Source organism: Lycium ferocissimum, unplaced genomic scaffold, assembly GCF_029784015.1.
Source record: "Lycium ferocissimum isolate CSIRO_LF1 unplaced genomic scaffold, AGI_CSIRO_Lferr_CH_V1 ctg638, whole genome shotgun sequence".
NCBI classification, from domain to species: domain Eukaryota; kingdom Viridiplantae; phylum Streptophyta; class Magnoliopsida; order Solanales; family Solanaceae; genus Lycium; species Lycium ferocissimum.
The window spans coordinates 33,878-43,452 of NW_026726335.1; the positions used below are offsets into that span (position 1 = coordinate 33,878).

The following is a 9,575-nucleotide window of genomic DNA, read 5'->3' on the forward strand; positions in this document are numbered from 1 at the left end:
ATCAATATAAGATTTGGTGGGTAGAAGTACCTGTATTGGTGAAAGGCGACAAGTATTTGATAAAATAAATGAAATGCGCGGAATCTGATCCGAACACAACAAAGCAAGAAAGAAAGAAAATAATCATAAATTTTATCCCAAGATTATATAATCTCTTATATCCTTCTACCGAACGACCCTAAAGTATAAAGCATCAAGCATGGGAGTTTCACCGAGAGACCCATTTTGTGCACCAACATTAAACGAATTTCTATCCTTCATCTAAAAAAATTTAGTATTCATAGTTACAATTGTACTCCCACATCTCAAAATTATTTATCGTTTTAGAAGTTCAAGGCACAATTAATTACTTCTTCCCCATTTTATCCTTGGTAAAATTTTGTCATTGGAAATGACACATAAATAGAGTAAACATTTAATGAGCAAAGTTTATAACTTAGACATAAATAAGGATAAGAGTGGTCAAATGCCCCTCATAATTACTCCATCTCTTCACTTTTACTTGTCCACTTTTGACATTACACGCCTCTTAAGAATTAATAAATGAAATATATATTTTTACCAAAATACCCATATTAATTGACGTTGACTCAATAGACTTGGAAAATGAGTAATTAATGTTAAGAGTAAAACAAGATTTTTTTTTTATCTTTCTCTTCATATGCTAAAGTGGCAAAGTAAAAGTGAAAAATTATTTTTAGTATAATATACAAATAAAGTAAAACAAAAAGCGATAGATAATTTGAGACGTGTGGGAGTACAAATTTCTTTCGAGTAAAACAAGAAAAATAAAATATCTTTCTCTTGATATGCTAAAGTGACAAAGTAAAAGTGAAAAATTATTTTTAGTATAACATACAAATAAAGTAAAACAAAAAGCGAAAGATAATTTGAGACGTGTGGGAGTACAAATTTCTTTCCTTACTCCACCTCGTGCTGCAGAAAGAGTATAGGCATGAGGATTTAATGGAAGATCCCTGCTGCACCAAATGGTGAAATTAAAAACTTCCACCCTTTTCCTTTTATTATAGAAAATAAGCACATATAGCATTTTGTTGGTTCAAATTTCTGTCCATATATATGCGTCGTGTTACACGAAGAGTTGCATGACATTTAAGCAAAAGACTTTTTTAAGCACCAAACAGAGGAAATTAAACGGACTTCAAGCCTTTCTTTGAAAAGTTGATGCAGACGTCTATACTCTCATTGTTTCATTAGGAAAAAGTCCAAATTTGCTATTGGATTTTCAGAAATGGTCCAAAGTTACGGTTCACTAATAAATGGGGTCAAAGAAACTTTTGTCGTTAAAAGATTGGTCCAAGTAATACCCTTATTCACTAAGGGCGGAAGCTCTCCAACACATGGACGTTTTCTAAAAGGGTCAAATTTTCCAATGAACTATAATAAGGGGGTCATTAATCAGGCGATAACATGTTTGTAATAAGGGGGTCATTAATCAGGCGATAACATGTTTTCTTCAACACTTAGAACCTTTAACGACATTGTCTCTATCCTGCAAGTTCAAATTAACCACTCAAGGCTCAAATTAACTTTTCTCAAATACTACTTGGATTTTTTCATCTACTATCACCATGATAGTACATGAATCAAATTAACATCATATAAATTGGAAGGGAGAGTAATGATAAGCGCTGTTAACTTAAATCAGAAAAATATAATACTTCCAGAAATCAGATTATTCACCTGTACATCTGACTATTAAAGATAATTTGCATCTGAGTATTTATTGCAGATGCATTCAAGGTAGACATACTGAAGGTAAGAAATATGAAAAATAATGTTAGACTTGCTGCTGGATTAACAAAGATGAATAGTGCAAGTTCAACCCCAAACCAAATATTACTCTTGAGAAAGAATGTCAAGAAAAAAATGGCTGCACCTGAGCTGGTTATTGCTAATTTGCAGATGCATTGCGGCAAACATCGTGTATTAGCTGCTAGAAAGGGAATAAACAAATTAGAGAAGTGCTTATAATTATTTAAGACTGAAAATGAGAAGAAGTTGAACAGATGTGTGAAGTGTCTAATAATACCAATCTATCATTGGTAACCATCTTGAGATTCCAATTGTTCATCTGCAAGGGCCAAGTACTTCTTTTTCATCTCAACAGCTGTGATATCTGGAAGGCAGAAACAAACAAATTCAACTGTTACACGAAGACCTGAGAGAACATTCACTCATCAAAGAATACGAAAATATGCAGAGAACAAGTTTGGATCACTTTTAAGGAAAAGAATGTGAAAAGAAAGGAATTATAACTTTGTAACTATGATTTCTTGATTCTGTTTGGATCAGTTAGGGTGAAGAAAAGAGTCAGAAAATGCCCATTGAACTAATGTACTATATAAAATATCAACTTGAATCACTGTTGAAGAGCTAATGGGATAATCTTTGTATCATGTCAATCAACAGAACCACTTTGACTTGTTTAAGTTCCATCATATTAGCGGAAGCTTTTTTCCCTTTTCATTGCCTATATTGTAATCTGAAGATTCCTATATCAAATGATCATTATGAACTTGGACGGTCAGTCCTCTGCTAGACTATTTTGGCAACAATTTCAGTGCAAAAGTTTTTATGGTAGTGAAAATTGGCAAATTAATTATCAACTGGGAAATTGAAATCAATATAACTTTAAATGACAGAAAGATAAAAGCAGAAAAATGAGGTGGAATTGAGAGACGATAACTAATTCAAAATTAGAACATTTTGATCTCACCTCGTTCAGGATATATTGAGTTGTAGTGAACCTCGGCCCAAAAGCTCAAGAAGATAACTGCAACAACCGGAGTTCATATACAAGAGTTATCCCAACTTTGTTAAAATTGAAGCGAAACAACAATTAAGACCAATCTCATATGACCTCCTTTTCATGGTTAATTGACTAAGCAATGATGATAATGCTCACTCACAGAAAAGGATGATCTCCCTTTCAAATTGCACAACGGGAATAAATGACTCCACCCACCACCCAAAGGAGAACACAAATATTTCTGTTCTTCATCAACAAGTTCCAGTGTAAATGTTCATTTGTTCTTAAAACTAAGCTTGAAATTAAAATCACAAGAAGAAAAAAGCCTAACGAAAACATAATATTTTGTTATTGTAGATACAAGTCTAGGGATCATGGTTTAATCATAGACCATGGAGGCCAGTAGAACCATAACTCATATATTTAGAACGTTGACACAACTCTAACTTTAAGCCAAGGCTAACAACAGAGTTAACATCAACCTAACTATTCAATATTTCCTCCAATTTATGCATTAAATATAAATACTTGCTCAACCTAGAGAAATTAGTGAAGTTTGAAAATAGGATTCAATAGTGTGATTAGTCTAAAGAATATATGTGCATTACAGAAGCAGATAAACGTGTGGAACTATACTGGGTATGTTGTTGTTGTTGTTGTTGAAAAGCAGATAAATGATAAATAAATCACTAGCTTTTCTAGACTGATTAATCGACTAGGTATGGTAGGAAAAGCAACACAAATTTAGAGTACTAGTGTGACTTCATAGGATTACTTAGATGATAAGTAATACGTTAAAAGCTGCAGCTAGATCTTGTAAAGCATAAGGAACAAAAACAAATGTTATGAACGAGAATACATCTGTACCTCGTTCAGACTTTTGAATGGTGGGAAGTATCTCAATGTAGCAGGTATCTCTGAAAGATGTTATGACGAATATTTTTACACCATACTGCAGTGAATAGTTGAGAAAGTCAGATTTTATAAATTTCTAGACTCTTCTAGAAAACTACAATCAAATACCGACTTTTGCATCAGAAAAAATAAACAATCCCCAATAAATTGATTTCACTGAAGAAAATGGTGTTACAATATTAAGTTTGAGCAACACTAATAAACCACTAATAGACTCCAATCACCACTTTGCAACATCCTAAACTTATGTTCACAAAATCTCCATAAATGCAAAAATTAAAGAAATTGTTCTAAACTTTCAACTGATATTTGATGATCATTTTCAGTTTGTTGATTAAACAAGAATGTGCCAATGGTGTTAAGAGGATATGCAGTTCTTGGTTCTTGGGATTGACACCAAAAGATATCCTCTTAGCTATTTTAATTTTTGGGAGCAAGTTTTTTGAACAGCTTCACCCCTTTGTGCTTAGCCTCAGATATGATATGTCAGAATTTTAAAAGAGAAAGATGCTTATTGTGCCTCTCCTCCCCCCTCCAAATTCTCGCTCACCAGAGAATAAGAGAAAAAAGAAATAGAAAGAACGGAACAATGGAGTGGGAGAGAGCGTAGGCCAGAAACTTACCGAATCAGAAGCTGCTTGTAGAGTTACATGATCACCCCACTCGCCGTCCCTGGTTTCATTTACATAAAAGTAGTCATTTACAAGCAATCCATGCAATGATATTTATTCGGAAACACAGTTGAAGAGATACTTTGACATCTTGTTCAGGTAATCATCATAGGCCATGGGAACATATCCGTCGTATATCTCTGGGCATGACTTGAGCTGATAATCCAAAAAAAGAAAGAAAAAGATATCATTATCGCGGAACAAGAACAATAAGGCGAGATTTGCTTATGTTATGATGTGAAGCTTTACAGACCTGATTCACAACTTGCTGTCTGACAAATTTGTGATGCTCAGGGGTGCGGTAAAATTGATCTGACAAAGCACGAAACTAGAACAATACATGTTCCATCAATCAGAAGTGAAAATGGCTCTTATATCAGAAGTAAATGAAACAGTTAGGTAGGAACAACACCGTGATTAAGATGATACCACTTCAATCCCAACTGAATTTCTTTAATACAATTTGAGATTCATATATAATACATTATGGAAAAAGCCCTTTAGAGGGTGTGGGTACTTGAGAAGAGAGGAATTCATATTAAACATATAGATGTTATTATAAAGAATATGAAAGAGGAAGCAGTCAAAGTACAAGAATACGATGAAATGAAAAGGAATTTTCTATAAATGTTGATTTACACCAGGTTTGCCTTCCTTTGCATTGTTTACCCTAATTATGTATGAGTCAACCAATAATACAGAAAGAATCACGCCTGTTATTTGCAGATGATATTGTCCATGAAACTATCGAGGGAGGCCATCAGAAGCTGGATTTATGGAGAAGCACTTTAGAGAGTAAATATTTAGGATAAATAGAAGAAAAGAGAATATGTATATAATTTAGCTCGTATAAGAGGGTGAAGGTTAAGTTAGAAATTTAGCTTCTAAATGCTGAACTAATAGCTAGACTGAATTTGCCAAGACACGACATGATAGATACATGAGAGGAAAAACGAAGATACATGACAGATGCAGGCGTGGCATGTAGAAACAAGTAGGATGTTTAAAATGGAGGATTGCAACCCGAGTATGTCCAACTTAGCTTCTAAATGCTGAACTGATAGCTAGACTGAACATACCAGGAAATGACATGATAGATGCAGATATGACCTATAGAATTAAAATAGGACATTTGAAACGGAGGGCTGAAATTCGAGTACTATATGATACAGAAATACTTATCAAAGTAAAGAATTGAATGATGAACGTAGTATTGGAAGTTCTTGTAAATAATTGTGCCGGGGAAGATTGTGACTTTCATTTGAAAAGAATTGAATGATAATGTAGGAGAGCTAACCTGACAATTCCCATCACCTTGAACTTTAAATTCGACTAGTTCATAAACCTGTAATCTGTAGAAAAAACAAACTTCTGCACCTTAAACAAAAGAATGACAAAAAAGAGAAACAAATAGGGAACACCCTCACAAATTCCTCATATGTACTCCCTCCATTTCAGTTTATGTGATATTATCAAACTGGACACGAAGTTTAAGATATTCATTTGATGTATATAATATATTATTGAATGATGGAAGAAAATATTAAGGTTGAGGTTGAAAAGAGAGCAAATATCACATCAAAATTACAGTATGAAGAGCTTAATAAATTTAGATTCTTGAAATTTGTGAAAGTTGTATAGAAATAAAAAGGTGCTAAAATTTGGAACACTCAAAAACGGAAAAAGGGCCTTATAAATTGGTTTATAGTGAGTTAAAAGTTCCCCCTTTATCTAAAAAAGAATGAAGGAATACAGGGGTCAAACCATCTAATTTTCGGTCTCAATTGGAAAATCGAGTTCTTAATCCTTTTAAAATAAAATTTACACAATTAGGAACCGCATAAGTACTATAAATTACTGCTTTACATAATTTTAAATATCATTCAAGAATTATGAAAAAGTTAAGGTGAAAAAAAAGGTGCCTGAATTCCCAAATAATAATAGAGTCAGATGAAACGGAACAGAGGGAGTATTTCTTTCCGGTTTGTTCTTTTCCTATTATTTTCTCCTTTTTGATAGGTATTTACATTATTTAATTTGTTTAAACTTAACAATTGCAAGAATTATTCCTACCGTCAAATAAAACAGACTTAATTTTTCAAACAATAGAAAACATGCAAAAAGCAGTAAAATAATGATCAATCCTTAAAAAAAAAACAATATGATATTTATGTTTGACCAAAATATAATTTGTTGATCAGTATCTTATCAAAAGTGGAGAGGTAAATTTACAGCACAATAAAACAATTGCAAGGCTTATAGCCAGCACAAGGTTTATAGATATTTGAACTGGACATTCACATTTTCCATCAAAGAAATTGTATAATACCGGTCAAGAAGTCTTTGATGATCTAAGGTTGCCTCATCAATTGACGGTATTTCTCCATTGATTCTAGGAATGTGCTGCAAAAGCAAGTATAAAAGTTGCATGAGCATAAAGGCAAAGATTTCAATAGGCACAACTAGGTTAAAAGACATAAACAAGTATTTCTCAAGCGTCTAAAGAGAATGAAGATTAGTCACAACGAGACATGTCTCCAACTACTTCTGGCACATAAATCCCGATTTTTAGATGATTGTGGTGATCATGGAAAGGAGAACAATTTGAAAATCTTAGTTGCTAACTCATTATGCATATGAACATAGAATGCTTACGGGAATTGGAATCATCTGGTTCAGTCTTTTCCCTACTTCACCATCAAGATCGTATTCATCGGTCAATTCAAGCGAATACAACCAGTCCTCCCCAGTGTATGACTCTTCTCCTGGGCTAGAGCATGAAGTGGAAGCTCCATCATTAGTTTCTTCTTCATCGCAGTTCTCTTCTCCTGGAAATTATAATATGAATAGTCAGAATAAATTAATTCAAGAACTATAATTATAAGGTTGGAAAAAGCAAACACTTCCAATACCAATATTGTAGTTTCCCATAGGTTGACTAAACCAGTCTTGTGGATAAAAATGTGTTTGTGTATGTTCTGTCATTTGATGGAGAATTGAAGGCGGTTCAGCGACTGAAAGCTGAGCCAATTCTTCCTGGAGACACTGTGCATTGAAATTGTGATTTTCCTCATTGCTGGATTCCATACTGAAATGATCACCTTTGAAGTAATGGTCCTGATAGTAATCTACACTGTTTTGGGGCATGGCACCACTATATGCACAGTTAGAGTAGGGATCACTGTCAAACAACTGGAGACCCCACCGGACAACATCTGGATCTTGCTCGTGCGTAATCATCTGAGCTATTTTACTTTTTATCAGATAAAAGCGTGCAACAATGAATGCTGATGATTATTGCTGCCAGGCAGTTAAGAATGATAAAAAGAGAGAAAAAAAAAAAGAAGCTAATTAGCTGTACTACGAGAGAAGCAGAACATCTATTTCCCTCCAAACCAACTTTAGCACAAGAACAGTGCAAAGAACTAATACATCAGTGTTTTCTTTTATGATAAGTGATAATATACTTGTGTTTTCTTTTTCAAATGATCTAAAATAGGATCAACTAAAGCTAAAAAGGGAACTCACACAATTGCTTACAAATGCCTGAAGATTATAAAAGCAATAAGGTGTGATTTCATAGTTAGTTAGGTACAAAATGAGAATCCGCGTTCGAGCTTTCTGAAGGGGCTGTGAACCATGAATTAGGTATACCTACTTTTTCTGCTGAACTCATGTGGGTCCCTTAACAACACTCTTTGGTAATGGTCATTCAAATCACAAGGGCAGACTCTCTTTGAAAATCATTCTGAGAACAGGACCACCTATAGACGACACCTTTGAAGAAAAGAGAAAATGGCATTTGGCATTAAAAAAATGCAATGCAAGGTGTTTCAGCGCACCTCGGCAAAATCCTTCCATGTTTATACTTTTAACCTAACAAACTTATGCAGACCTAAATTCAATAAACCAAAAGTGTCCCTCTATAACAGCTTAAAATTTTAAATAAGGCGGTCATGCAATTCAAATAAACTTCCTAAACCTCTAAACTAGCTTATTAAATTTAATGCCGAGGATATTAATAAGTTAATTCCATTTTAGTCATTTAAACACATACAGACACACACACACAAAAATAGACAGAGCAAGCTCCAGTTCACTGTACCATCATTTCTTTATCTTTCCCTTTGACACTATTTACTTCAGGATAGCTTTTCAATTATCAAGCGATCCAATGCAGAACATATGGAATTTTAGCATAGTTAGTTAGGTACAAAACGAGAATCCGCGTTAACTTTCTGAAGGGACTGAGAACCATGAATTAGGTGTACCTAGTTTTTCTGCTGTATTCATGTGGGCCTCTTAACAACATTCTTTGATGATGGTCATACAACACAGAAGGGGAGACTCTATTTGAAAATCATCTCAGAAGACCAGCACATATAGACAATACTTTTGGAGAAAGGACAAAATTGCATATGAAATTTTTGTAAATGCAATGCAAGGTATTTCAGGGCCCCTTGGAAAAATCCTTACATTTTTATAGTTTTAACCTAACAACTAGTGCAGACCTAAACTCGATAAACAAAAAGTGTCCCTCTTTAAGGGTTTAAACTTTTAGATGAGGCAGTCATGCAATTCAAATAAACTACCCAAACCTCTATACTAGCTTATGAATTCAGAGGACATTAATAATAGTTGATTCCATTTTTAGTCATTTAAACACACAACACACACAATTAGACCGAGCAAGCTCCAGTTCACTGTACCATCATTTCTTCCCTTTGATACTGACTCATAGTTACTACTATTACTTCAGGATAGCTTATCAATTATTCAGTGATCAAATGCAAAATACACGGATTTTTGGGATGAAATGCCAATGGATCTTTCAGATTAAGCAGAAGAGAGAACTGAAAATAAGCAAATTAAAGATTAAACTAAAGCAAAAACAGCACATAACACCATCTCAATCAATCAAAACAAACAATGATCAACTCAGTCCATATATCACCTACAAACAACCACTGGATTTTCTCTTTTCAGATTTGGCGATTACGCATTTCTACAGGAATCTGAGCAAAGCAACACAAACAGTACAAACACATACAGAGAGCAAAGCCGCAATCCGAATCAATCACAACGAAATTTGATCAACTCGATCCATTTCAAACAGATTTATCACTCAATTACACACTTCTACAACAAATTAACTAACTCAACACACACTGACACAAACACAAAGAAAATCACTCATACACATCGTTACTTCACCA

General features: G+C 33.9%; 1 protein-coding gene across 7 annotated transcripts; it reads right to left on the reverse strand.

The window, feature by feature from the left end:
• Window positions 1-796: 796 nt before the first annotated feature.
• On the reverse strand, window positions 797-9,575 carry LOC132045230 (OVARIAN TUMOR DOMAIN-containing deubiquitinating enzyme 12-like). 7 transcript variants are annotated; one of them, XR_009412374.1, is made up of 12 exons: window positions 7,272-9,575; window positions 7,015-7,187; window positions 6,689-6,762; window positions 5,657-5,711; window positions 4,613-4,687; window positions 4,442-4,515; window positions 4,312-4,360; window positions 3,641-3,725; window positions 2,741-2,797; window positions 2,054-2,140; window positions 1,901-1,957; window positions 797-936 (listed from the first exon to the last, which is right to left on the reverse strand). XR_009412374.1 is itself a non-coding variant. In XM_059435777.1 (11 exons), exons 1-10 carry the CDS (start codon window positions 7,597-7,599, stop codon window positions 2,061-2,063), a joined length of 1,050 nt encoding a protein of 349 aa, XP_059291760.1. In that variant the 5' UTR covers window positions 7,600-9,575; the 3' UTR covers window positions 1,641-1,957; window positions 2,054-2,060. The 7 variants fall into 7 exon arrangements, 3 of the variants coding, with proteins under 3 accessions (XP_059291760.1, XP_059291757.1, XP_059291758.1); XR_009412373.1 differs by having other exon boundaries at window positions 797-977; XR_009412372.1 differs by having other exon boundaries at window positions 1,901-1,954; window positions 7,272-9,574.

Bases quoted from the DNA above. Each gene is read 5' to 3' on its own strand.
- LOC132045230 (XM_059435777.1), bottom strand. From the start codon at position 7,599: ATGATTACGCACGAGCAAGATCCAGATGTTGTCCGGTGGGGTCTCCAG. The intron at 4,361-4,441 runs GTATCTCTTCAA...AAATGAAACCAG, and splicing joins TACCTGAACAAGATGTCAAA to GGACGGCGAGTGGGGTGATC. The intron at 2,141-2,740 runs GTGAGATCAAAA...TCTGCCTTCCAG, and splicing joins CTCAATATATCCTGAACGAG to ATATCACAGCTGTTGAGATG.